The sequence below is a fragment of the Micromesistius poutassou genome (assembly GCF_964030765.1).
Source record: "Micromesistius poutassou genome assembly, chromosome: 3".
NCBI lineage: Eukaryota > Metazoa > Chordata > Actinopteri > Gadiformes > Gadidae > Micromesistius > Micromesistius poutassou.
The window spans coordinates 19625139-19652199 of record NC_140273.1 but is presented as its reverse complement, the minus strand read 5'-3'; the positions used below and the strand labels follow the sequence as shown (position 1 = coordinate 19652199).

Below are 27061 nucleotides of genomic sequence, written 5' to 3'. Positions count from 1 at the left end.
GCTTCAAGAATATGAAAGTAGAACAACATGAGGATGTTCACCACTGTTACAACACTGATCATTTCTCCTCATCCTTAGATTCAGCCCAACGTCCAGCAACTGGTGAGTAACATGTGATTTTACTGCGGTTCTGCTCTCATGATTCACAATACTACCAACACAGAGACCATGGTGACTTGTCTCTGGACTATACAGCGCTGCTGATCTAGAAACATCTAGCTCTGTAGATCTAGATACATCTAGCTCTGTAGATCTAGATACACCTGGCTCTGTAGATCTAGATACATCTAGCTCCGTAGATCTAGACACATCTTGCTCTGTAGATCTAGCTCTGTAGATCTAGATACACCTCACTCTGTAGATCTAGATACATCTAGCTCTGTAGAACTAGATACATCTAGCTTTGTAGATCTAGATACATACATCTAGCTCTGTAGATCTAGATATATCTCGCTCTGTAGATCTAGATACATCTAGCTCTGTGGATCTAGATACATCTAGCTCTGTAGATCTAGATACATCTAGCTCTGTGGATCTAGATACATCAAGCTCTGTAGATCTAGATACACCTAGCTCTGTAGATCTAGATACATCTAGCTCTGTAGATCTAGATACACCTAGCTCTGTAGATCTAGATACATACACCTAGCTCTGTAGATCGATATGTTACTAAAATTACTAAAATGATCCCTCTCTTCATCCCATACCCCAAACATGACATACAAAATGTTGTGGAACAGAAAAGACAACCAGAGATATTTATAAGCTATAATTATTATTTTTTAAAGCTCCGCCACCAGGGGGTGCACTACCCCTACTTCCTGTGCCACTGCCTGACCCCTGACCCCTGACCCCAAGGTCAGTACTCTGTGACATCACAACCTTTTGGAGGATGGGTGGGAGGGCACTAATATCTTCACAGTACATTACTGCAATACTTCATGAGATTAATATACATAGTACTTCATCACTGTAATATATAGTACTTCATCACAGTAATATACATAGTACTTCATCAGTACTTCATCACAGTAATATATAGTACTTCATCACAGTAATATACATAGTACTTCATCAAAGTAATATATAGTAGTAGTATTTCATCACAGTAATTGATTTACTCTACATCATCACAGTAATAACAGTATTCCTCAGTGATAGTAATATTGTAACAGTATTCATCAGTGATAGTAATATTGTAAAAGTATTCATCAGTGATAGTAATATTGTATTTGTAATAGTCAATTTCTAAACGTTCTAGAAGACACTCTAGCCCAAGGTGGCTATCGCTAAAGCTAACCGCTGTGGACGGCGCAGAGCCTAACAGCGACAATATTTAACCTAGAAACACAACGTGAAGCTTAAACAGTGACGGTATTTCTTGTTTCACTGGCGCTAAAACGATGAATCAAATGGAAATATGATAGTTATGTATCAGCGTTTGTCTGTGGGGACGCCATTTATATAGCTAGAGGCTAGTTGCTCGCTACATAAGCAGTCTACTCCCGGTAGAAGCTAAACGCTAACAATAATGCTTCAACAATCTTTTTCCCGCCAGATGAAAGAGACTCCAAGGAGTCCACCGGTACGGTACATGATGAGGGGGTGAACAGTGATGTGCTGATGGATGGCTGAAGCTCACCTGTGTTTCCTTGGTGTTTAGGGGCGGAGCTGAATGATGAAGAGGCTTCTCGCAGGACGGTTGATCATCATTCATAATCCTGACCATCAGGCGTGGGGCTCAGGTCGCCTCAGACTCAACCACAACACTCGCACTCACTTTGATTTGGAACAACATTTTGAACAAACATTAATCCTTAAGGAAGCTTCAATAAATGAAATCATTATCTACTCTTATTATAACATACCAAAATGATTATTACCAACTAAAATCACTCATATTCCACTAAGTTGTGCGTTTGATAATTTGTCGAGGAATTGATTGACTCGCCAATCTGTAACTGATGCTTTGAAACCATGGCAACATGATCTCCCTCATGAGCGGCCATCTTAGTTAGGATGAGGTTGCTTACTGCATAACGTTTGTTTAATGTGTGGGTTCATAATGTTTAAGATGTTTAATATGATTATGATTATTATTAGGATTATTAAGGGGCAGGAATCCACACTGTTCTTGTTCCTAATTAAACCTTTTTTAATACTATATATATAATAATCATTATCACGTCAGTCTATTAGGATAATATTTAAGAGTTGCTGGAATACACTGTGTAAGTGCACGCGGTGTCTTCCTGCTCTGTAAAGGTCCTGTATGTAATTCAGTCTTTGACCTCAAGGTGGATTCTTGTGTTATTTCTTATTAATGTACCGGTTGGTCTTATTCGTTGGTTTTACCTGGAAGCTCCCAGAAGCTAGCGTTGCAGCTGCAGACAGGCCACGTTTATTTACTACAGTTTATATTTGAAGCTTTTTGTCAAGCAAGATTTAAGTTAACCCCATTGGTTACAAGCAGGCAAAGTGGTTAGTATTGTGTTTTTGTTTCATTTGTATTTGCCGTGAAGGGTTGATGTGCTCTTGGGTAATTGTTTGTGTGTTCAGATCATGTCTGTATTGTAGTTCTACGGTGTGGTGATGTCCACAAGATCCACAACATTAAAACCATCAGTAAAAGGAGCCCGAGTCTGGCGTTACACACTGCTTAAGGTTTTGTGGGATTTATAACTAACATATTGCAAGCTGTTTCCTCTTTTTGCTGTCAATAAAGTTTCCAAATTCCCATTCCAGTGTGTTTATTTCATGTTGCACCGCCCCCCCCCCCCCCCCCTTTATGGGTTTGGTGGAGACCAGGCTGCAGGACCCAGTGGCCAGCAGGGCTCTGGCCGCGGAGGGGGCCCGCCTCTTGGAGGAGGGGGCCATCGCTACAGCCCCCCCCCCCCCTCGAGTCACACCGAGGGTTTTACTGTCAGGGGAGAAGAGACCCATTCTGGATCTTGGCGTGTTCAACAATTCTGTTGCCGTGAGAAAACTCAGAATGCTCCCTGTCAGAGCGCTGCTCCGATGTGTGAGAGAGGGCGACTGGTTCACATCCCCGGATCTCAAGGGTGCTTACTTCCACGTCCCTGTCCGACAGGCGCACGGGAGGTTTCTCCGCTTTGCCTTCATGGGCGTGGCGTACGAGTACCGGTGCCTGCCGTTGGGCTACTCCCTGGCCCCGCCCACCTTCTCAAAGTGTGTGCAGACGGCGTTGGGACGGCTCCGGCATCAGGGAAAGAGGGTTCTCTTCTACCTCCACGACTGACTCATTCTGAGCAGCTCAGAGGAAGCTGAGAGGAGACACCACCACGGTGATAAACCAGCTCTCTTTCCTGGGTTTTGCCATCAACTGGGAAAAGAGCTCCCCGCTCCCCAGCCGGCAGAGCGTCTACGTGGGGCTCTGCCTGGACTCAGCCACCGTGACAGCGATGCTCTCGCCTCCTCGACGAGACGCAGTCCGGCTGGCGCTTGCCCGCTCTTCGCGTTGGCAGAAACGTGACGGCGTTGTCCGCCCTGCGCCTGTTGGGGCTGACGGCAGCTGCCCCCCCGGTGGTTCCCCTGGTCTGCTCTTCATGACCACACTCCAGCGGTGCTTTGCTCGCCAACGGTCGGACCCCAGGCGCCACGCGCTCAGGATGCTCCTGGGGCCCCGGTCGGGGTCACCAGACCTGGAGTATTGGGGAAGCCCCCCCTGCCCTTCTCAGGTGGTCGGTGTCCGCTCAGCCGGAGAGCCCTGCGTACCGCCGGCGATGCCCGGAACGTCGGGGGCGGACCTCACGTCCCGCGGCGGGCGGCCCCCCCCCGTCGAGTCGAGTGGCGGTTACGTCCCGACATCGTCAGACTGATCCGGCGGAGGGTGGGGACGGCTCAGGTGGACCCGTCGGCGTCCAGAGAGAACACACACACTGCAGGTGGTGGTTCTCTCACCGTCCTGGGGACCCCCCCCCCACACACACACACACCTTGGTGGCGGGTTCTCTTGTACGCGTTCCCTCCGCTCCAGCTGAGAACTTCCTCTTCTGGAACGGGTCGGACAGGAAGGACCGGCCCTCGTTCTAGCGGCTCCGGAGAACCGCTCCGCTCCGTGGTTTCCAGAACCGGTGGCGCGCTCACGGATGGCGCCGTGGCGGGTGCCGTTCAGACGGGGACGCGCTCTCACGAGCCCACGGGACGGCGAGCCGCCCGCCCGATGTGTCGGGACGGCGGCGCTGATTGGACGGCTGGTTGATCAGCCGCTGACGTCGTTTGACCAGAGAACCAATCAGCGCGGTGAGCCTGACGCCTCAAGGCGTACAGCGGTTAGTGAATAGATCGTTAATCAGCAGATTCTGCGCTATGATCAATTTATACCAAGCAGAATAATGAAATCAATAAATATATTGTAACGCTCACCCCACGGTGGTGCAGCGTTGAATAAACAGGCCATGTCTGGCTTGCAATCCTACTCTTTATTAGCAGATAAAACGGTTATCCCCGGTCACTGTTGGCCGTGACCACGCCGTCCATCCAGCCCAACACGACTTAACTCACACAACCACGTCCCTTCCGGACCCCTCACCTTGTCCTCCTCCCCATCGTCTCGCGAGACGATCCCCCATTAACCTCTACCAATAACATAGTTCAGCATAGCTGCAGCATAGCTGCTGAACACATAATAACAGAACCACATTAACCCAGCTCGTTACACAGCTCCCCCCCAACAAAGTCCCTCGTCCCGAGGGACTACACAAAGTCTCTGAAACGGGTCGGCCGACGTCCCTGTCTCCGCGGCCGCGTGGGGGACGCAGGCGCTTCTGCCCGGTGGGCGGGGCAACGCCCCTGTGCAGTGGAAGGTGTGGGAAGGGGAAAGGAGGGATGTGAACAGGGGGGTTAGTCACTGTCTCTGGGGAAGTATGTGCAGGGGAAATGGGGCTTCGATAGGGCTCGTGTGCCCCTGTGTAGCCGCGTGCAGAGGTTGCGCCGTCACCCCTCCTGGCGGGCGCCCAGGACTCCGGGCTTGGGGAAGGGAGGGAGTCCCCTCTGTACGGGGCCAGCCTGTCTCTGTGGAGCGCAACCTTCTTTCTCTTTCCTGGCAGCTGGACCCGGTACACTACTTCACCCAGCCGCTCCACCACCTGACAAGGCCCCTCCCAATGACAGTCCAACTCGGGGCACCGTCCCTTCTTCCTGCGGGGGCGGTACACCCACACCAGCTCTCCAGCTTGGTAGTGTCTTCCCTTTGACCTTATGTCGTAGTTCCTTTTCTGTTTCATGCCTGCTTTCTCCAGCTGGTCTCGGGCAAAGTTATGGGCGGACTCCATCCGATCCTGGAGTCTCCTGGCGTACTCTCTCCCCGGAGGAGCAGCAGGGGTGTCAGGGGGCTTGCCAAAGGCCACCTCCACTGGCGTCCGTAGCTCCCGCCCCAACATGAGGAGGGCAGGCATGCGTGAGGTGGATTTTGAACAGCAGACCTGTAGGCCATGAGGACGAAGGGCAGGTGCGTGTCCCAGTCCCGTTGATGTTCCGCGGTGAGGATTGCCAGCTGCTTTCCCAAGGTAAGGGAAAACCCCCCCCACCCTTCTCGGGGGGGGGGGGTTCCCCCTGGGCAGAGTGACGTCCTACGTGGTGGTCTTCACCGACGCCTTGGGGGAGGGGCGTGCCTCTCCCGCTCAGTAGGGGGGCGAGTGGCCGGCGCCCCCCACAGCGCACACCAGCAGGCTCAAAGACAGCTTCTGTCATCAGGCTGTCAGGAGACTCACCTCCCTCCCTGCGCTGCCATCACCCCCCCCTCTGCCCCCTGACCCCCCCCCCACACACACACACTCACTCCCACACCCTGATCTCTGGACTGCACATTTCACTTTCCACTTTTTTTATTTGCACTACACCGGCTGGTGGAAGGTAAGCCGTCCACTAGCCGGGTATATCAAACTGTTTATTGCCCTGCCTCTCAGTGATTATCCCTTACATATTCATATTATATTATATATATTATTCATTAATATATTAGTACATCTATTTTAGTTTGTAGAAACCAAAGAAAAGAGTCAAACAAGGACAGAGCGTTTCATGAAAGTTTATGAATCGTTGGTAGAGAACGTTGCATTTTAATTCACAGAACTGCGGTTTGAGCAGGAAACAGGAGTTAAAGACCGGGTCCTGGTCCACCCCGGGTCCTGGTCCACCGAGCCTCCGTCTCTTCATTCCGGGAGCGGGTCGACGGAGAGCGGCGTGGCGGAGCTGCTCAGCAGCGCCGTGGTCCCGGGCCTGAACCTGTAGCGCCCCCCCCTGGAGACACGCGGAACCACACGGTAGCGCACACTGACACGTTAACCGTCTACACACATGAGCTCTGTCGCTCCTTTAGAACGAACAGAACACACGTAATACAGACTGATTCATCCACTATTCTTTTCTTCTTAAGGTTGAAGCTTGTGATCGTGGATATTTAAATGTGAAATGAAAGAATGAATGAATGAATGAATGTAGAATCAACACCAAAGGAGTGTTTAAAGATCCAGTGAACCCTGAACCTCTCTAAGGTTTAAACGTCGTCATAGTAACCGATGCCATCCTACCACTGATACTGAAATAAGTCCCTCAACTAACTAAACTAACCCTCTCTAACCTAACTAAACTAACCCTCTCTAACCTAACTAAACTAACCCTCTCTAACCTAACTAAACTAACCTCTCTAACCTAACTAAACTAACCCTCTCTAACCTAACTAAACTAACCCTCTCAAAGCTAACACCTAAACTAACCCTCTCTAACCTAACAAAACTAACCCTCTCTAACCTAACTAAACTAACCCTCTCTAACCTAACTATATAACCTGACTCACTTGGTGCCAGGTCCGGCAGGCTGGTCGTAACCACGGAGATAGTCCACGGTTGCCTTGGTGATGACGCAGAGGTCCACGTTGCTGCCAGAGCCCAGGTCACCGAGGATCCCCGCGGTAACCGCATCCTTCACCAGCAGCTTAGCCTCCTCCAGCTGGAGGGGGGGTGGGGGGGGAGAGAGGGGGGGGGGGGAGAGGAGGAGAGAGGGGAGGAGGAGGAGGAGGAGGAGGAGGAGTGGGGAGGGGGGGAGAGAGGGGAGGAGGAGAGAGGGAGGAGGAGGAGAGAGGGGAGGAGGAGGGAGGAGGGGAGGAGGAGGAGAGGGGAGGAGGAGGAGGAGGAGGAGGAGAGGGGAGGGGGGGAAGTCAGACAGTGAATACAGAGACAGGTCATTAAGGAGCAGGTAGGGGTTAGACAGTACAGAGACAGGTCATTAAGGAGCAGGTAGGGTTATAGACAGTACAGAGACAGCTGGTCATTAAGGAGCAGTAGGGATGAGACAGGTCATTAAGGAGCAGGTAGGGGTTAGACAGTACAGAGACAGGTCATTAAGGAGCAGGTAGGGGTTAGACAGTACAGAGACAGGTCATTAAGGAGCAGGTAGGGGTGAGACAGTACAGAGACAGGTCATTAAGGAGCAGGTAGGGGTTAGACAGTACAGAGACAGGTCATTAAGGAGCAGGTAGGGGTTAGACAGTACAGAGACAGGTCATTAAGGAGCAGGTAGGGGTTAGACAGTACAGAGACAGGTCATTAAGGAGCAGGTAGGGGTTAGACAGTACAGAGACAGGTCATTAAGGAGCAGTAGGGGTGAGACAGGTCATTAAGGAGCAGTAGGGGTGAGACAGTACCTCCATGTTGTCTTTATATCGGTCTTCAAACACGGAGATGGCCGCAGCGGCACCAGAACCTGTTCACATGAAGAACTAAGAGAGTGTGTGTGTGTGTGCGTGTGTGCGTGTGTGCGTGCGTGCGTGTGTGTGTACCCATGCTGAGGTAGGGCAGCCGGTCGTAGGAGCCGTGGGGGTAGAGGCTGTAGAGGTGAACCCCCTCCACGTCCACCCCCCCCACGATCAGGGAGGTGCCCAGGTGGCCCTGGTACCTACACACACACACACACACACACACACATGCACACGCACACGCACACATGCACGCACACACACACACGCACACACAAACACACGCACGCACACAAACAAGTTATATATACACACACACACACACACACACACACAGACACAGACACACACACACACACACACCTGAAGAGCATCTGTCGGAGCTGCCGGGTCACCATGGCGACCAGCGGGGGGCGGCCGGTGTTGAGCGCGTGCAGCTCGGCGTTGGATGACATCATCATGGTGGTGACCTCAGCGTCGGCGGCCACGCCCGCCCCGCAGCAGCTGGGCCAATCACAGCAGAGCACCGGGTGGAGAGAGGCACCTGATTGGTCGCCAAGCCTCAACGCCACATTGGACCTCCCTGACCCTGGACCAGGACCTGGACCTGCTCTAGACCTGGACCTGGACCTGCTCTAGACCTGGACCTGGACCTGCTCTAGACCAGGACCTGGACCAGGACCTGGACCAGGACCTGGACCTGGACCAGGACCTGGACCTGCTCTAGACCTGGACCTGCTCTAGACCTGGACCTGGACCAGGACCTGGACCTGGACCTGCTCTAGACCAGGACCTGGACCAGGACCTGCTCTAGACCTGGACCTGGACCTGCTCTAGACCTGGACCTGGACCAGGACCTGGACCTGCTCTAGACCTAGACTGGGTGTCCCCCCCCCCCCCTATCTGCCGGCGGTTGGAATTCGCCCTGCACATGGGGATGGCAAGGAACATGTTTAATCCTCCTGTTTCCTATGCCAATCCGTTTGGCACCAATCACCAAGCTGGCTTTTTTCACCTGGCGCGCTATTGGCTGGTTAAACACCGTGACGACAGAGAAGCCTCGCAAGCAGCCGAAGCGGAGCGACCGCGCCCCGTTGGTGCAGCTGTCACTGCTGTTTCTGTGAAAGCTGAGCAGAAACTTGACCTGGGGCAATTCCTCCAAAGAAACGATGGATTTGCTTTACTGCCGACTGGTTTTGGTAAAAGTTTAATCTACCAGCTAGCCCCGCTGGTGGCCAATCGCTTGCAGCCATTTGAACTACACCCGCCGGAGGAAATGACGGCACCCTCACCAGACCAACGTGAGATCTACGATTGGACGTTGGTCTGGCAATAGCCAGGCTACTCTAGACCTGGACTAGCCTGGTCTCTCTGTCTCTCTGTCAGTGTGTGAGAGAGAGAGAGAGAGAGAGAGAGAGAGAGAGGGAGAGGAGAGAGGGAGAGAAGGAGGAGAGAGAGAGAGAGAGAGAGAGAGAGATAGAGAGAGAGACACTCACTATATGCGCGGTGCGATGTAGTGAATCTTGGCACAGTTCTTATCCGCCACCACCATGTCGTCTGTCGCCCTGGTGTCAGCTCCCAGAACCACACCGTCCTACACACACACACACACACACACACACACTGATTAACGTGTTCTTCGATTTTCGGGATTATTTTAGTATTATATAAGTTATTCTATAAATATATATACGTTGTGTGTGTGTGTGTGTGTGTCAGGGATGGAAATTAACACCCGCCACACGCCATTTGCGGGTGGATTTGTATGGTGGCGGGTGAATTGTGTCACTTCACCCGCCACTGTGTCGGGTAATACTTTCCAATACTGTTTAAGACGTCGTAACTAATTCATTCACTTTTCAACCGTTAACCTTCATTCAAAAATGTCACTAATCTACAGACTTGTATATTCAATAATATCCGAACGAAATGTCGATAGCATTTATATTAGTGGTGGGCCGTTATCGGCGTTAACGCGAGACTCTTATCGGGCGATAAAAAAAATATCGCCGTTAATCTATTCTCAAAGTTGAACTAACCAGAAGCTGAGTAGGCTATTTAATAAAATATGCTGTCCATCATCGCGCCATATGCTGGAGACAATGTAGCAATGATAATAGAAACAACTTGGGTGAGCGATGACACGTTTTGGGTTGATCGTGACATCAGAGCGTCAAAATAATTGATGTTGTTGTTGTAATAATCCAAATGGTCCTCCGAGCTACCCGCCTTGGTACGGCGGTAGGCGGACGCGTACCAGCCGTCTGCCGTCAACGCCGGCCCCACCGCCGCCCCGGCTGCCGCTGCTGCCGCGACGCGCACCGGGGACGAGCGTCCCGTGGACCTGTAGCGAGAGCGCGTCCCGGCGCCGTTATATTTTCCCGCGTTTGAGTTTGTGATAGTAAGCGTGTAGTAAGTTATACTACAGTTTGTGATGCATTTTGGAAACAGGAGATGAGCCCCTGGTCTAATGCGCCACCTGGCTTGAGAAACCCGTTCTCAAAGACTAACTTTTAGTCATTATTTAGGTAGCACACACATATTATGAATGCCTTCGGCAGAATTCAAATGAGCCATTTTAATCTAGATTAATCTATGCCCACCACTAATTTATATTCATTCAGAATCACAGTCTAACGGAGTCCTTTTCAGTTGACTTGGGGGACGTCAGGGGACGTTCAGCAGTGTTGGCAGATTGGGCTGCTTTTTGAGGATCAGACAGTGTTGCCAGATTGGGCTACCTTTTGAGGACGTTCAGACGGTGTTGCCAGATAGGGCTACTTTTTGAGGACGTTCAGCAGTGTTGCCAGATTGAGCTACTTTTTGAGGACTTTCAGACAGGGTTGCCAGATTGGGCTGTTTTTCCAGCCCTATTGTGCTACTTTTAATCACGCACCGGCTCCGCTATTCTCTTAAAGAGAATACCATTACTAATACTATTAGTAATACAAATTCAGCTACTATTACTTCAGTTACTTCTACTTCAGCTATTAGTAGTATTATTTCAGCTACTACTACTTCAGTTACTTCTACTTCAGCTATTAGTATTACTATTTCAGCTACTTCTACTATTTCAGCTTCTACTACTTCTTTCAGATTCTTCTGATGGAAAAAATGATGTGTATGAAAAACACTTCTTATCTATTGTTACTATTATATTGTTTAAAATGTATGCATATATCAAAAAAATATAGCGTATAAAAAGATGGCTGGATGGCCACAGTGGCTGGTGGGCAAAAAAGTTAATTTCCATCTCTGGTGTGTGTGTGTGTGTGTGTGTGTGTGTGTGTGTGTGTGTGTGTGTGTGTGTGTGTGTGTTGGGGGTCAGACCTTGAAGACCACCCCAGCGATGGTGGTTCCCGTCTTTCTTGCGGTCGGAGCCTTGAAGCCACACGGCGACAGAGCAGCCTCCAGATCTACATTCCTACACACACACACACACATACACACACACACACACACACACACACACACACACACAGGGATGAATGTGACTCTTGCAGGAAAGTCAGCACAAAAGCATCTAGGACCACCACTCGACTGGGAGTGGTGACCGTCCGTACCATCCTGACCCTCGCCCTCGCCCTCACCCTCACCCTCACCCTCACCCTAACCCTCACCCTAACCCTCACCCTAACCCTGACCCTCACCCTAACCCTCACCCTAACCCTGACCCTAACCCTCACCCTCACCGTGAGGGTGAGGGTGAGGGTTAGGGTCAGGGTTAGGGTGAGGGTTAGGGTTAGGGTTAGGGTGAGGGCCTCACCCTAACCCTAACCCTAACCCTCACCCTAACCCTCACCCTAACCCTCACCCTATTAGTGTCAGTTGAGTGGACCTTGAATGAATGACTGAATCGTTCCCCTCATGGTGACATTTGTTTTCCTCGTCAGTCTTTTACTGTAAGATGTCAACAAGATTCTACGAGACATTTCCACCTGGCTAACCCAACGTTTACATCTGTTGAGGTATTTATGCACATTAGCACATATGTAATTAATTACCGTTTGCCCATGTTAACAAACAATTTAAAATAACGTGTAATACACTTTTTGTTTGTATTGATTCAAGTAGTCAACTCAGTCATTTTCATGGTGATATCTAAATGTTAAGTTTTTTACCTTATTCATGTGAGGAAAAGAATGAAGAGGCAAATGTGGGTCTTTTTCTAAACTTCCCCTGATGGGATTCTTCAGGGCTTTTTGTTCCTTCCTCAGGACATATTGAGGATACAAAATCACTTGAGTTTACTTCTGTTGTGATTTGTTCTAGGTTGACCCCCATGTTGGCTTAAAATGACTCGACTATAACCCCTAACCCTTACCCTAACCCTACCCCTAACCCTTAACCCTCACCCTAACCCCTAACCCCTAACCCTCACCCTAACCCTAACCCTCACCGTACCCCTCACCCTAACCCCTACCCCTACCCCTAACCCTAACCCTCACCTTACCCTAACCCCAACCCTCACCCTACCCCTCACCCTAACCCTCACTTTACCATAACCCCTACCCCTTACCTGCGAGTGTTCTCGAAGCAGAAGCCCCCCCCGCTGTGCGCGGGACGCACCGCGGCGCTGCTCAGCATCGTGACAGCCTCTGACTGATGACCTCACCGGGACCAGGAGAGGAGCGGGTCTGAGCGGGACCAGGAGAGGTGCGGGTCTGAGCGGGAGCGGGTCTGAGCGGGAGCGGGTCTGAGCGGGTTTACTGCGTCACTCGGTTACTTTCTCTTTAGTTTTTCCGGTTCACTCAACGGCTCCCAGAACAGTCGACTCTCCTCGAGTTGATCCCGCCCCCCGCCGCGCTACGGGGACACACCCCCAACACTTCACCGGAGATACTATGTTCTGTTTCATTACTTTAATAACGATCATTGATCTTTTCATTCTTTGGTATCTGGTATCAACGTTGTCAGCGTTGTTTTCCTCCTATCATATGATTCATATTCATAATTCACCCAGAGGCGGTTGCGGCCAGCGGCCCGCGGTCCACCGGGCGGCCACACGGAGGCGCTGCGGTGCTGCTGACCTCCTCAGCACCACGACGCTGTCACAACAGGAGACATGGAGTCACCCTGTAGTCCCCCCCACACACACACACACACACACACACACACACACACACACACACACACACACACACACACACACACACACACACACACACACACACACACACACACACACACACACACACACACACACACACACACACAGAGCGTTCGGGTGCTTCACTTATTTCCAGACTGAGAAAACGAAAGTTAGTCTGAGACTGAACCAGATTGAGGATCGGGTTCTGAATTTGTTCTTAAAGTCAACAGATGTGTGTTGGATTATCAGAACCACTTTCATACTGTTCGATCCTACTCACTTTAATTATATATCAATTCATATCATCATATTTATATTACAATTAAACACGAGCCACCGAGTGAAAGAGGAAATATTGCCTCCAGGTCAGTGAAGTGTTGCACTTGCGCATTAGGTGGACATTCATGCACATTAACATTACGTTAATAATGGTATAATAATGTTCATTTAAGTTATTCATATCTCATAAAACTGAAGGAAACTGTCTCATTAAAATGTTCACTTGATCAACAGAAGACACTTAATCTCACTATAAATCATTCCTCATCATCCTTGAGAATGTAAAAATGTATTTAATAAAATGGTGGATAAAGGAATATACAGTTATAAGAATGAAACAGTTAGTAACATTAACATTTACATTGAGGGCGTTTATCAGACGCTTTTATCCAGAGAGACTTACAGGAAGTGCATTAGTCAGAAGAAAGAGAAACAACAATATATCTCTGTGGGTACAGTGAGGATGTTCATAGAACCAAGAGCCAGTACTAACCATCACTAGGTTAACCCATTCCCCGTAGACACTAACCATCACTAGGTTAACCCATTCCCCGTAGACACTAACCATCACTAGGTTAACCCATTCCCGTATACACTAACCATCACTAGGTTAACCCATTCCCCGTATACACTAACCATCACTAGGTTAACCCATTCCCCGTATACACTAACCATCACTAGGTTAACCCATTCCTAGTTGAGTGGAGGATTCAAATGAAGCTGTTTGTGTTTTAGACGAAGCGTTGTTCTGTAACCTGAAGAGATGTTGATAAAGTTAAAACAAATCCTCCATAAATGACCTGTAGACAGGGGGCGGAGCCATCTGCTGTGGGGGTGGAGCCAACTGCTGTCTACAGTGATGTAAAGTTACCTGTCTCTCTGTCTGTCTGTCTGTCCACAGTGATTCACTCTCTGAGGTATTTCTACACTGCGTCCTCTGGACTCTCATCCTTCCCAGAGTTTGTTGCTGTAGTGATGGTGGATGAGGTTCAGATTTCTCACTATGACAGCGTCAGTAAGAGAGCCGTACCCAAACAGGACTGGATGGACCAGGTCACCACAGAGGACCCAGACTACTGGGACTGGAACACTAGACTATATCAGAGTGACCAGCAGCTCTACAAGGTCAACGTAGAGACCGCTAAGAAGCGCTTCAACCAGAGGGGAGGTATGTTCATACATTATATATGTACACACACACACACGCACGCACGCACGCACGCACACACACACGCACACATGCAGGAACACAAACACACACACACACACACACACAAACAAACACGCATGCACGAGCCTGCGCACACACACACACACACACGTGTCCATGACTACAGACAGACAGTTAACCTCTCTCTCTCTCTCTCTCTCTCTCTCTCTCTCTCTCTCTCTCTCTCTCTCAGGTGCCCACATTGTTCAGAGGATGCTTGGCTGTGAGTGGGATGATGAGGATGGTTATATTGATGGTCATAACCAGCATGCTTATGATGGGGAGGACTTCCTAGCGTTTGACCTGAAGACCCTGACCTGGGTCGCTCCGGTTCATCAGGCCTTCAGCACCAAACGGAGGTGGGATCAGGATAGAGCTTATAATGAACACTGGAAGAACCGCCTCACCAAGGTCTGTGTTGATTGGCTGAAGAAGTTCCTGGCCTATGGGAAGAGCACTCTGCAGAGAACAGGTAGAGTCACATGACCTGGTGGGCGTGACCGACTCGTGTCTGGTGGATTAACTGATACACCACAGCAACAAACTGAACACCTGTCTCTCTCTCTGTCTGTCTCTCTGTCTGTCTGTCTGTCTGTCTGTCTGTCTGTCTGTCTGTCTGTCTCTCTGTCTGTCTGTCTCTCTCTCTCTCTCTGTATGTCTCTCTCTCTGTCTCTCTCTCTCTGTTTGTCTCTCTCTCTCTGTCTCTCTCTACCCCCCCTCTCTCTCTCTCCCCCCCTCTCTCCCTCCCTCTCTCTCTCTCCCCCCATCTCTCTCTCTCGCTCTCTCTCCCCCTCCCTCCCTCTCTCTTTCTCTCTCCCTCATTCTCTCTCTCCCCCCTCCCTCTCTCTCCCCCCCCCTCTCTCTCTCTCCTCCCCCCTCTCCCCCCTCTCTCTCTCCCCCCCTCTCTCCCCCCCCCCCCCTCTCTCTCTCTCTCTCTCCAGAGCGTCCGCGGGTGTCTCTGCTCCAGAGGAGCCCCTCCTCCCCAGTGGTGTGCCATGCTACAGGCTTCTGCCCTGACAGGGTGGTGGTGTTCTGGAGGAGAGACGGCCAGGAGCTCCATGAGCAGGTGGACCCCGGGGAGGTCCTCCCCAACCACGACGGGACCTTCCAGCTCAGCGTGGACCTGGACCTCACGGCCGTCCCACTGGAGGACTGGGGGAGGTACGAGTGTGTGGTCCAGCTGAAAGGCATCGAGGACATCCCCACCCGCCTGGACCCCAAACTCATCAGGACCAACTGGGGGAAGACCGGTAGGGACCGCACTCACCTCCACCTCACCTCCACCCGACCTCACCACCTCCACCCGACCTCATCTCAACCTCCACCTCACCTCCACCCGACCTCATCTCAACCTCCACCTCACCTCCACCCGACCTCCACCTCACCTCCACCTCACCTCCACCCAACCTCATCTCAACCTCCACCTCCTGGTCCTGCTCTCAGGACGGGGCTGGGGTCAGGGTCAGGTCTAGTGACCCTGACCCTGACACTTCCGAGTTACACTTGTGACGTCATTTCCTGTCTGGTAGCACTATAGCGTTCCCGTTGGTCTTTGTGATCGTGTCATGCCATTGGCTAGTCCTTGTTTATTGTTAGCTACATTAGCCTCTTTAGCAAACCAGCTCCAAAACAAACAACACAACTCTACATTGTATCGCACGCACAGCAAGATTGTGCCATGCATACATTGGTGACCGGAATAAAGTAGCGATGTAATCAAGTGTGTAAGAGCATTTAAAATCAACATTAAAACGACCAACGTGGTACAAACACAAAGAAAATAAATCTCTTTACGGGCGCAGACATTTTAGTTGAGAGCGTCATCACTGAGCTCGCTCTACTCTCAGAATTACGAGGGGGGGGCGGCGACCAAAAGGGGGCGTGCCTCCGAGAAATGCAGCAAGAAAGCTGGGAGATTTCCCCACTTGGACCTCGGAAGGCTGGTGTCCGAGGCGTCTGGAACACACCATTACCTCCGGGTGTGAGCTGACGGAGGGGAGATGACTCCCACCTCACACACCTCACCTCCTGCTCTCCCCCTGAAGGGCTCCTGGGGGCCCTCACCGTCGTGGGCTCTGTGGTCGGGGCCCTCCTCTTGGTTGGAGCTCTGGTCCTGGCGGGAGTCTGGCGGTACAGGAAGAGGAACGGTGAGTGAGCCGACCCCTGACCCCCAGCTGCTCCTACTTCCTGTCCCCTCGCTGCGTCCCTTCCTAGACTGATTGGTTGTGGTGATACTCCAGCGGTCTGGTTGTAGAAACCTCTCCATCGCTGAATGACCAACCTCCTCAAAGGTCGAGGCCACAGTGATGTTGTGGCTTCAAGAATATGAAAGTAGAACAACATGAGGATGTTCACCACTGTTACAACACTGATCATTTCTCCTCATCCTTAGATTCAGCCAAACGTCCAGCAGCTGGTGAGTAACATGTGATTTTACTGCAGTTCTGCTCTCATGATTCACAATACTACCAACACAGAGACCATGGTGACTTGTCTCTGGACTATACAGCGCTGCTGATCTAGTAACATCTAGCTCTGTAGATCTAGATACATCTAGCTCTGTAGATCTAGATACATCTAGCTCCGTAGATCTAGATACATCTAGCTCCGTAGATCTAGATACACCTAGCTCTGTAGATCTAGATACATCTCGCTCTGTAGATCTAGATACATCTAGCTCTGTAGATCTAGATACATACACCTAGCTCTGTAGATCTAGATACATCTAGCTCTGTATATCTAGATACATACACCTAGATCTGTAGATCTAGATACATCTAGCTCTGTAGGTCTAGATACATCTAGCTCTGTATATCTAGATACACCTAGCTCTGTAGATCTAGATACATCTAGCTCTGTAGATCTAGATACATCTAGCTCTGTAGATCTAGATACATCTAGCTCCGTAGATCTATATACATCTAGCTCCGTAGATCTAGATACATCTAGCTCTGTAGATCTAGATACATCTAGCTCTGTAGATCCATCCAGCTCCTCACAGTCTGCTTCTTGCCAGGTTCTGACACCAGCGCTGAGATCACTGAGGGGCAGAAACATCTTCTGGGCCTGACCCCTGACCCCAAGGTCAGTACTCTGTGACATCACAACTTTTGGAGGATGGGTGGGAGGGCACTAATATCTTCACAGTAAATTACTGCAATACTTCATGAGATTAATATACATAGTACTTCATCACAGTAATATAAAGTACTTCATCACAGTAATATATAGTACTTCATCACAGTAATATACATAGTACTTCATCACAGTAATATACATAGTACTTCATCACATCACAGTATTACTCAGTGATAGTAATATTGTATTAGTATTCATCAGTGATAGTAATATTGTAATAGTAATATTGTAATAGTACATTTTTAACCGTTAACCGTTTGTTCAAACTGATTTTTTACCTAAAATTCTATTTCACAGCTTAACAGTTGAATTTCATACCAGCTTCGTATATTTCCAGTTGGTCTCGTTGACGTTGAGGCGAGCGTGAGGACGTTCTAGAAGACGCTCTAGCCCAAGGTGGCTATCGCTAAAGCTAACCGCTGTGGACGGCGCAGAGCCTAACAGCGACAATATTTAACCTAGAAACACAACGTGAAGCTTAAACGGTGACGGTATTTCTTGTTTCACTGGCGCTAAAACGATGAATCAAATGGAAATATGATAGTTATGTATCAGCGTTTGTCTGTGGGGACGCCATTTATATAGCTAGAGGCTAGTTGCTCGCTACATAAGCAGTCTACTCCCGGTAGAAGCTAAACGCTAACAATAATGCTTCAACAATCTTTTTCCCGGCAGATGAAAGAGACTCCAAGGAGCCACCGGTACGGGCCCTATCATGTGGTGGGCTCATGATGAGGGGGTGAACAGTGATGTGCTGATGGATGGCTGAAGCTCACCTGTGTTTCCTTGGTGTTTAGGGGCGGAGCTGAATGATGAAGAGGCTTCTCGTTGGACGGTTGATCATCATTCATTATCCTGACCATCAGGCGTGGGGCTCAGGTCCAGGCCCGGGGCGGCCAGCGGGACGTTCTGGAGGTTTCCCGTTGGGCCGGTCCACTTTCAAATGTATTTCGGGCCGCTTGGGTGAAAGAAAAAAAATTACTTTGACCATTATTTTATCTTCTCCTAAAGTAGACGTTCTTAATTCATCTGACACTTCAGCCCCAGCATCGCAGTATATATAATATGGATTATAAAACGGGTGGCTTAAATCAAGCGATCTGATTGGTTCCCAACTGTTGTATAATGAGCATATACACACAGCTATGACGCTCGTTCAGTTTACAGAGTTCAGTATCACTCCGCGCCTAACTCTAACTGTTGTTTATTTATATATAAAAGCAATAGCATAGTTCACTGAAGCCTAAAAACATGTTGATTGCTGGAGAGGGTGTAAATGTTGTAAAGCAATAGGCATACGGTGAGTGAACTCGACAGAAGGCTAAATTGCCGGCGACCAAGCTACCGTCTCTAGCCTTCTCTCTGAAGGACGCTACCGTGTGTTGCATAGCAACCGCCGTGCACTTTGCAGGCAGCCAGGAGGGACTACTTTTTTGTATTCGTTCGAGACTATATGGGGATGTAGTCGATGGAGGGATGGATGGAGGATGGGTCCGTTCAGGGTCTGTGTATAAAGGACAGGTAACCTTAACCCTAACTCTAACCCTTACATTTTATGAATGTAAAATTTGGCTAAATTAATGAGCAAATTAATGACATATTGTTCATTGCTGGAGAAATTAGGATTGTTGAATATTAATAACAAATCATGTAGTACACCGCTGGTGTAGGCCTACATTTATTACATTATTTATTACATTATTTTTTTATTTTATGTAGCCTAGTTAAGAGAGAGAACGGTAAATAAACTTAAAAGATTTTTACATCGGATAGCTAGTGGCGTTATTGTCATGACAACAGAGCCAGCAATAAAGTCAAGGTAAATCAACTCTTTCTACCAGTCAGACTCATCACAGGTCGCAACACTATATATAACCTTTAATGTTCACCCAAAGTAACAGATTAAGTAGCCTTAATCAAGTAAATAAGTTGATGAATATATAAATTAATCATTACATGCATACATGAATCACAGCGCTCTATAATAATTCCAGTGTTGGCGCCCATTGGCAATTTATTCACAATCAGTTGTGGGAAAGTGGCAGAAATATGACGGTATAACAGTTATGAATTATGTTCATTATTTAGGCTATTTGTTTATTTATTTAGTTTGGCTCTCCTTAAATTAAATTGACGCTTCAAAACGCACGACTTTTACTTCTAAGGCGAGCGTTACTTTGAAGGCGAGCTGTCTCTGTTTCCGGCTCTCGACTTCCTTGTTCAAATATCATTGTACAACTTGGATAATGGAACAAGCTGACGCTTTGGCGTGCTGAATTGCATTGCACGTCTCGGACAATGAAATTAGGCAATACCCTAAACTGGCCTTTTTCATTATACAACGTGAACAACTGTAAATGAATTATACTTCGTACACGTACCCTAGTAATGAGCATGTTAATAATCATTTAAAGTACTGTAATCGGCCTAGTAACGAGTATGTTAATACTAGTTTAAAGTACTGTATTAGGCCTAGTAATGAGTATGTTAATACTAGTTTAAAGTACTGTATTAGGCCTAGTAATGAGTATGTTAACACTAGTTTAAAGTACTGTAATAGGCCTAGTAATGAGTATGTTAATACTAGTTTAAAGTACTGAAGTAGGCCTAGTAATGAGTATGTCCATCTTAAGACCTATATGACCCATTTGACACATATGGCCAGTGTTAACTATATGTATATATGGCCTATATGACCTAAAGGCCCTGGACCGGCCCTTATTAAATAGACCACAATAAAATAATTTTGTTAAAGAAATTGAATAATCGCATTGGTGCATTTTATTATGTTAACTTTCTACTGCAGATATTTCTTAATGGAGCATATAGTTGCAGGTAGATGTAGGTAAAGGTGTAGTTAAGGATAGGTGTAGTTCAACGTGTGGTTCAATAGCTAAATGTGTAGTCAAGGTCTAGTTAAAGACGTAGTTAAAGGTGCAGGTAAAGGTGAAGTGAGAGGTATTTCTTGTTTCACTGGTGATTGGATATATGATTGTTAAGCATGGGGCGTGTGTGTGTGCGGACCCCCGTTGACGCTCCAGGATGGGTTACACGGCCGGTTTTCTGCTTCCGGAGAAGATAAATGCTAACTTAACTTAAAAGCGTGAAAAAATGCTTTTTCTTGTTTCACATGCTATCTACACAAGTGATATATAACATGAAAGGGTAACACTTTACAATAACCATAGTTTATAAATGGTAAATAGACCATTTATAAATGGTTAATAGACCATTTATAATGATAGTTAAATATTAATAAATGGTCTATTTACCATTTATGATTGGTCTTGCTGTTTATAAATGATGATTAAACATTAGTAAACTTAGTAAACTATCTGTTTACCTATTATAAATGGTCTATTTAACCATTTATAAATGGTCTATTTACCATTTATAAACTATGGTTATTGTAAAGTGTTACCCATGAAAGATACAAGATACAAGCCTACAAGCCTTATCATAACAATACAAGCCTTATCATTTTATGATCTGATATGAACTAGATGTGAAAGAATAACATCAGTGACACACTTCTCCAAGTTACTACGACACACTCCCACTCTTCTTCTTACTTTGTAACACTGAGTTGATTCAACCATTTCAAATTTTTTAGAGCAGTTCAGCTATTCTTTATTTGATCAAACTTTATGTATTCAAACGTTATCACTTTAGCTATTTCTTTAACTCTTACACTTGATTGGTTTTCAACCATTTGACACACCCAAATGGTATGAACACTATATATCTAGATGACTCAGAGATTTAAATTTGTTATCCTTGTTTTACTCCTTGTTGAATGTTATTGATCAAATTCCATTTAATTTCAAGTCAGATTAATGTAACTATAACTTTATCACAATAAAAAATGAAGGGCTCTCTCTCTCTCTCTCTCTCTCTCTCTCTCTCTCTCTCTCTCTCTCTCTCTCTCTCTCTCTCTCTCTCTCTCTCTATATATATATATATTTAAGCAATAGATCACGACAGGCTGTGGTATAGGCTACTCTCATTATACCACAGTTAAGGGGCGATGTCCGTCCCGACGCGCAGCGGAGTTGGGAACCAATCACATCGCTTGAACGTTGATTGGTTGCAATGTTTGGTGTAACCAAGGCCGCCACTAGATGTCGCTATAAACGCCGCGAGCCAAGCTTCGTCAGAGATCGTCTTGAGGTAACTTCTGCAGTTTGTTGAGTTATTAGGGACCGAGCCAAACTTGGCAAGGACCCTATTGAAACCCTCGTGTTTTTTTAGGGACCGAGCCAAACATGGCAAGGACCCTATTGAAACCCTCATGATTATTAGGGACCGAGCCAAACTTGGCAAGGACCCTATTGAAACCCTCGTGATTATTATTATTATTAGGGACCGAGCCAAACATGGCAAGGTCCCTATTGAAACCCTCATGATTATTCTTCTTCTTCTTATTATTTTTAGCGACTTCGACTGCATTTTTCCCCCCCTGAACATATTCGAAAACTCATTTTTTTTTGGTGCAATTGTGGGGACTGGTGAAAAATTTGATATTCTAGCCCTCAAATTCACATTCGCCCCTAGGTGGCGCTATAGCAACTGTTCAAAAGTGCAAACTTTGCACAAGCAGCACGCGTCACCGGTTTGACCTACACTCATGAAACTTTGCACACACATGAAAATCCTCATGATGAACAAAAAAGTCTCTTGAACTGAACACTTCCGGTAGCCATATTTTCCGCCATTTTGAATTTAGTTAAAAACAGTAAATTCCCCAAGGATCCCAGGTTTTTCGACTTTGACAAAAATCCTTTGGCACATATCATATATGGCCCATTATCTTCAATCTGACTTAAGGATTAGTCTGTACAATAAAGTTTAGAGCACCAATGAGTTCTAAAAGGGGTGTGGTTGAAACCTCGAAAATAGTTAATTGCTCATATCAACGTCAAGTTGGACGCCTATGATGTTGGCCCCAATACAAAAGTTGTTCAGAATCAAATTATGAACAATATAAAGTCAACATATTTTCAAATGGGGCGTGGCATCGAAATGGGCGTGGCCTGACACTAAAATCGCCACAGTTCATAGACGCAATGTTTGATTTCAGCAGGACTGACTTAGTGGCCGTTAGGTACCAAAGTTCTAACTGCTCACCAAAAATTTAGTCGATTTAAAAAACAACATGGCCGCCAGAGCCTCAAAATCACTGTGCGGAGACCGTAATAGTTATGAATATGAAATTCACAGCACACGTGTAAACTGGTGCCGATAGCTCACATACCAAAATTCGTGTTTCTATTTTTTGTAGCGCCCCCTACAGGAACTTTAAAAAGCAGCCCCTGCGCCACGTTTCACCAATATGTATGAAACTCAGTATTCACGTACAATGTGCCCATACCTACAGAAAAGCCTCTTGGACCCATGCCCCAAACCCCACAGGAAGTCGGCTATTTGTATTTCTAATTTTCACTTTTGGCGGCCATTTTGAATTTTTTTCACTTTTTTGCCTTGTATTTGAATGAACTCCTCCTAGGGAATTTATCGGATCTGCTTCAAAATTGGTCAGTACAGTCATGAAGTGGTGCTGAACCAAAATCGTGCTATTTGTGATTGTACGTTGAAGGGCGTGGCCGTGGCGTGCCGTCAAAGTTGGCCATTTTGAATGGAATTCTTTCACTTTTTCGCGTTGTATTTCAACTAACTCCTCCTAGGGAATTTATCGGATCTGCTTCACAATTGGTCAGTACAGTCATGAAGTGGTGCTGAACCAAAATCGTGCTATTTGTGATTCTACGTTGAAGGGCGTGGCCGTGGCGTGCCATCAAAGTTGGCCGTTTTGAATTCCGTGGTCTTATTTTCGCTTTTTTCCCCTTGTATTTGAACAAACTCCTCCTAGGGTATTTATCGGATCTGCTTCACAATTAGTCAGTACAGTCAAAACATGGTGCTCAACCAACGCCGTGTTATTTGTGACTGTACATTGAAGGGCATGGCCGTGGCGTGCTGTCAAAGTTGGCCATTTTGAATGGAATTCTTTCACTTTTTCGCCTTGTATTTCAACTAACTCCAACTAGGGAATTCATCGGATCATTGATGTAGGGTTAATAATGTTAGTTAAAGTTGTTACAACATGTAATTCAGTTAAATGTGGTCTTACATGTTAATGTCAAAACAATCAGTAGGACACCACAGGGCACCTCTGCTTCTACAGATTACATAAATTTGCGAATTTTTTTTAAAACTGCGCTTTTTTAAAACTGCGCGCAGTGATGAACGGGACCTCGCGCCGGCTTGCGGCTGCGTCACGTGCGGTCCTAACATGTGCACATCTTGCCAGCACACATGTTACGACGGCACGTGACGCGGCCGCAAGCCGGCGCGATTTTTTTTTAAAACTGCGCGCAGTGATGAACGGGACCTCGTAGTGGCGGCTGCAAGCCGGCGCGAGGTCCCGTTCATCACTGCGCGCAGTTTTAATTATTATTATTATTTTCCACGACTTCGACTGCATTTTTCCCCCCCTGCACATATTCTAAAACTCAAAATTTTTTGGTGCAATTGTGGGGACTGGTGAAAAATTTGATATTCTAGCCCTCAAATTCACATTCGCCCCTAGGTGGCGCTATAGCAACTGTTCAAAAGTGCAAACTTTGCACAAGCATATCTCGCCACCGGTTTGACCTACACTCATGAAACTTTGCACACACATGCATATCCTCATGATGAACAAAAAAGTCTCTTGAACTGAACACTTCCGGTAGCCATATTTTCCGCCATTTTGAATTTAGTTAAAAACAGTAAATTCCCCAAGGATCCCAGGTTTTTCGACTTTGACAAAATTCCTTTGGCACATATCATCTATGGCCCATTATCTTCAATCTGACTTAAGGATTAGTCTGTACAATAAAGTTTAGAGCACCAATGAGTTCTAAAAGTGGTGTGGTTGAAACCTCGAAAATAGTTAATTGCTCATATCAACGTCAAGTTGGACGCCTATGATGTTGGCCCCAATACAAAAGTTGTTCAGAATCAAATTCTGAACAAGATAAAGTCAACATATTTTCAAATGGGGCGTGGCATCGAAATGGGCGTGGCCTGACACTAAAATCGCCACAGTTCATAGACGCAATGTTTGATTTGAGCGGGACCAACTCAATGGCCATTAGGTACCAAAGTTCTAACTGCTCACCAAAAATTAAGTCGATTTAAAATACAACATGGCCGCCAGAGGCTCAAAATCACTGTGCGGAGACCGTAATAGTTATGAATATGAAATTCACAGGACACGTGTAAACTGGTGCCGATAGCTCACATACCAAAATTCGTGTTTCTATTTTTTGTAGCGCCCCCTACAGGAACTTTAAAAAGCAGCCCCTGCGCCACGTTTCACCAATATGTATGAAACTCAGTATTCACGTACAATGTGCCCATACCTACAGAAAAGCCTCTTGGACCCATGCCCCAAACCCCACAGGAAGTCGGCTATTTGCATTTCTATTTTTCACTTTTGGCGGCCATTTTGAATTTTTTTCACTTTTTTGCCTTGTATTTGAATGAACTCCTCCTAGGGAATTTATCGGATCTGCTTCAAAATTGGTCAGTACAGTCATGAAGTGGTGCTGAACCAAAATCCTGCTATTTGTGACTGTACGTTGAAGGGCGTGTCCGTGGCGTGCCGTCAAAGTTGGCCATTTTGAATGGAATTCTTTCACTTTTTCGCCTTGTATTTCAACTAACTCCTCCTAGGGAATTTATCGGATCATTGATGTAGGGTTAATAATGTTAGTTAAAGTTGTTACAACATGTAATTCAGTTAAATGTGGTCTTACATGTTAATGTCAAAACAATCAGTAGGACACCACAGGGCACCTCTGCTTCTACAGATTACATAAATTTGCGAATTTTTTTTAAAACTGCGCTTTTTTAAAACTGAGCGCAGTGATGAACGGGACCTCGTGCCGGCTTGCGGCTGCGTCACGTGCGGTCCTAACATGTGCACATCTTGCCAGCACACATGTTACGACGGCACGTGACGCGGCCGCAAGCCGGCGCGATTTTTTTTTAAAACTGCGCGCAGTGATGAACGGGACCTCGTAGTGGCGGCTGCAAGCCGGCGCGAGGTCCCGTTCATCACTGCGCGCAGTTTTAATTAGGGACCGAGCCAAACATGGCAAGGTCCCTATTGAAACCCTCATGTTTATTCTTCTTCTTCTTATTATTATTTTTCAGAACTTCGACTGCATTTTTCCCCCCCTGCACATATTCGAAAACTCATTTTTTTTTGGCACATTTGTGGGGACTGGTGAAAAATTTTATAATCTAGCCCTCAAATTCACATTCGCCCCTAGGTGGCGCTATAGCAACTGTTCAAAAGTGCAAACTTTGCACAAGCATATCTCGCCACCGGTTTGACCTACATTCATGAAACTTTGCACAAACATGCATATCCTCATGATGAACAAAAAAGTCTCTTGAACTGAACACTTCCGGTAGCCATATTTTCCGCCATTTTGAATTTAGTTAAAAACAGTAAATTCCCCAAGGATCCCAGGTTTTTCGACTTTGACCAAAATCCTTTGGCACTTATCATATAAGGCCCATTATCTTCAATCTGACTTAAGGATTAGTCTGTACAATAGAGTTTAGAGCACCAATGAGTTCTAAAAGTGGTGTGGTTGAAACCTCGAAAATAGTTAATTGCTCATATCAACGTCAAGTTGGACGCCTATGATGTTGGCACCAATACAAAAGTTGTTCAGAATCAAATTCCGAACAAGATAAAGTCAACATATTTTCAAATGGGGCGTGGCATCGAAGTGGGCGTGGCCTGACACTAAAATCGCCACAGTTCATAGACGCAATGTTTGATTTGAGCGGGACCCACTCAGTGGCCGTTAGGTACCAAAATTCTAACTGCTCAATTAAAATTAAGTCGATTGAAAAAAAAACATGGCCGCCACAGGCTCTGGTGTCAGGGTAAATCACTGTGCGGAGACCGTAATAGTTATGAATATGAAATTCACAGGACACGTGTAAACTGGTGCCTTTAGCTCACATACCAAAATTCGTGTTTCTATTTTTTGTAGCGCCCCCTACAGGAACTTTAAAATGCAGCCCCTACATCACGTTTCACCAATATGTATGAAACTCGGTAGGCACGTACAAGGTCACAATACCTACAGAAAAGCCTCTTGGACCCATGCCCCAAAACCCACCGGAAGTCGGAAATTTTAATTTTTTCATTTTCACTCTCGGCGGCCATTTTTAATTTTTTTCACTTTTTGGCCTTGTATTTGAATGAACTCCTCCTAGGGAATTTATCGGATCTGCTTCAAAATTGGTCAGTACAGTCAATAAATGGTGCCGAACCAACGCCGTGCTATTTGTGACTGTACGTTGAAGGGCGTGTCCGTGGCGTGCCGTCAAAGTTGTCCATTTTGGAATTCCGTCGCCTTGTATTTGAACTAACTCCTCCTAGGGAATTTATCGATTCTGCTTCCAAATTGGTCAGTACAGTCATGAAATGGTGCTGAATAAACGCCGTGCTATTTGGGACTGTACGTTGAAGGGCGTGTCCGTGGCGTGATGTCAAAGTTGGCCATTTTGAATGGAATTTCACTTTTTCGCATTGTATTTGAACAAACTCCTCCTAGGG

At 46.9% G+C, this 27061-nt stretch overlaps 2 protein-coding genes across 9 annotated transcripts in view; one reads left to right on the top strand and one right to left on the bottom strand.

Annotated features, from left to right (window-relative positions):
• Window positions 1-18710, top strand: part of LOC311340757 (class I histocompatibility antigen, F10 alpha chain-like) — a 22929-nt gene extending 4219 nt beyond the window's left edge. For 3 of the 8 annotated variants that reach the window (XR_014633274.1, XR_014633275.1, XR_014633276.1), the window contains 2 exons: window positions 1614-2136; window positions 2627-2739. Coding sequence is in view for 5 of the 8 variants with exons in the window: in XM_084465641.1 (XP_084321767.1) it covers window positions 13987-14253; window positions 14489-14767; window positions 15237-15545; window positions 16341-16442; window positions 16688-16711; window positions 17312-17379; window positions 18231-18242 (1061 nt within the window). In the remaining 3 variants the exon portion in view is untranslated. Of the gene's footprint in view, window positions 1-78; window positions 103-788; window positions 859-1613; window positions 2137-2626; window positions 2740-13986; window positions 14254-14488; window positions 14768-15236; window positions 15546-16340; window positions 16443-16687; window positions 16712-17311; window positions 17380-18230 lie in introns of those variants that run through there. The other 5 variants (XM_084465637.1, XM_084465641.1, XM_084465638.1 and 2 more) reach the window with 5 other exon arrangements.
• On the bottom strand, window positions 6034-12439 carry LOC311340759 (proteasome subunit beta type-7-like). Its single transcript, XM_084465642.1, has 8 exons — window positions 12234-12439; window positions 11045-11138; window positions 9211-9308; window positions 8078-8218; window positions 7799-7914; window positions 7664-7722; window positions 6818-6969; window positions 6034-6261 (listed from the first exon to the last, which is right to left on the bottom strand). Exons 1-8 carry the CDS (start codon window positions 12299-12301, stop codon window positions 6174-6176), a joined length of 816 nt encoding a protein of 271 aa, XP_084321768.1. The 5' UTR covers window positions 12302-12439; the 3' UTR covers window positions 6034-6173.
• Window positions 18711-27061: the final 8351 nt, after the last annotated feature.

What these genes read in the sequence shown, in the direction of transcription:
- LOC311340759 (XM_084465642.1), bottom strand. Translation starts at nt 12,301, where the DNA reads ATGCTGAGCAGCGCCGCGGTGCGTCCCGCGCACAGCGGGGGGGGCTTC. An exon ending in TACATCGCACCGCGCATATA is followed by an intron (nt 8,219 to 9,210) that starts GTGAGTGTCTCT and finishes TGATTGGCCCAG; the next exon opens with CTGCTGCGGGGCGGGCGTGG. An exon ending in GATATAAAGACAACATGGAG is followed by an intron (nt 6,970 to 7,663) that starts GTACTGTCTCAC and finishes CCCCCCCTCCAG; the next exon opens with CTGGAGGAGGCTAAGCTGCT.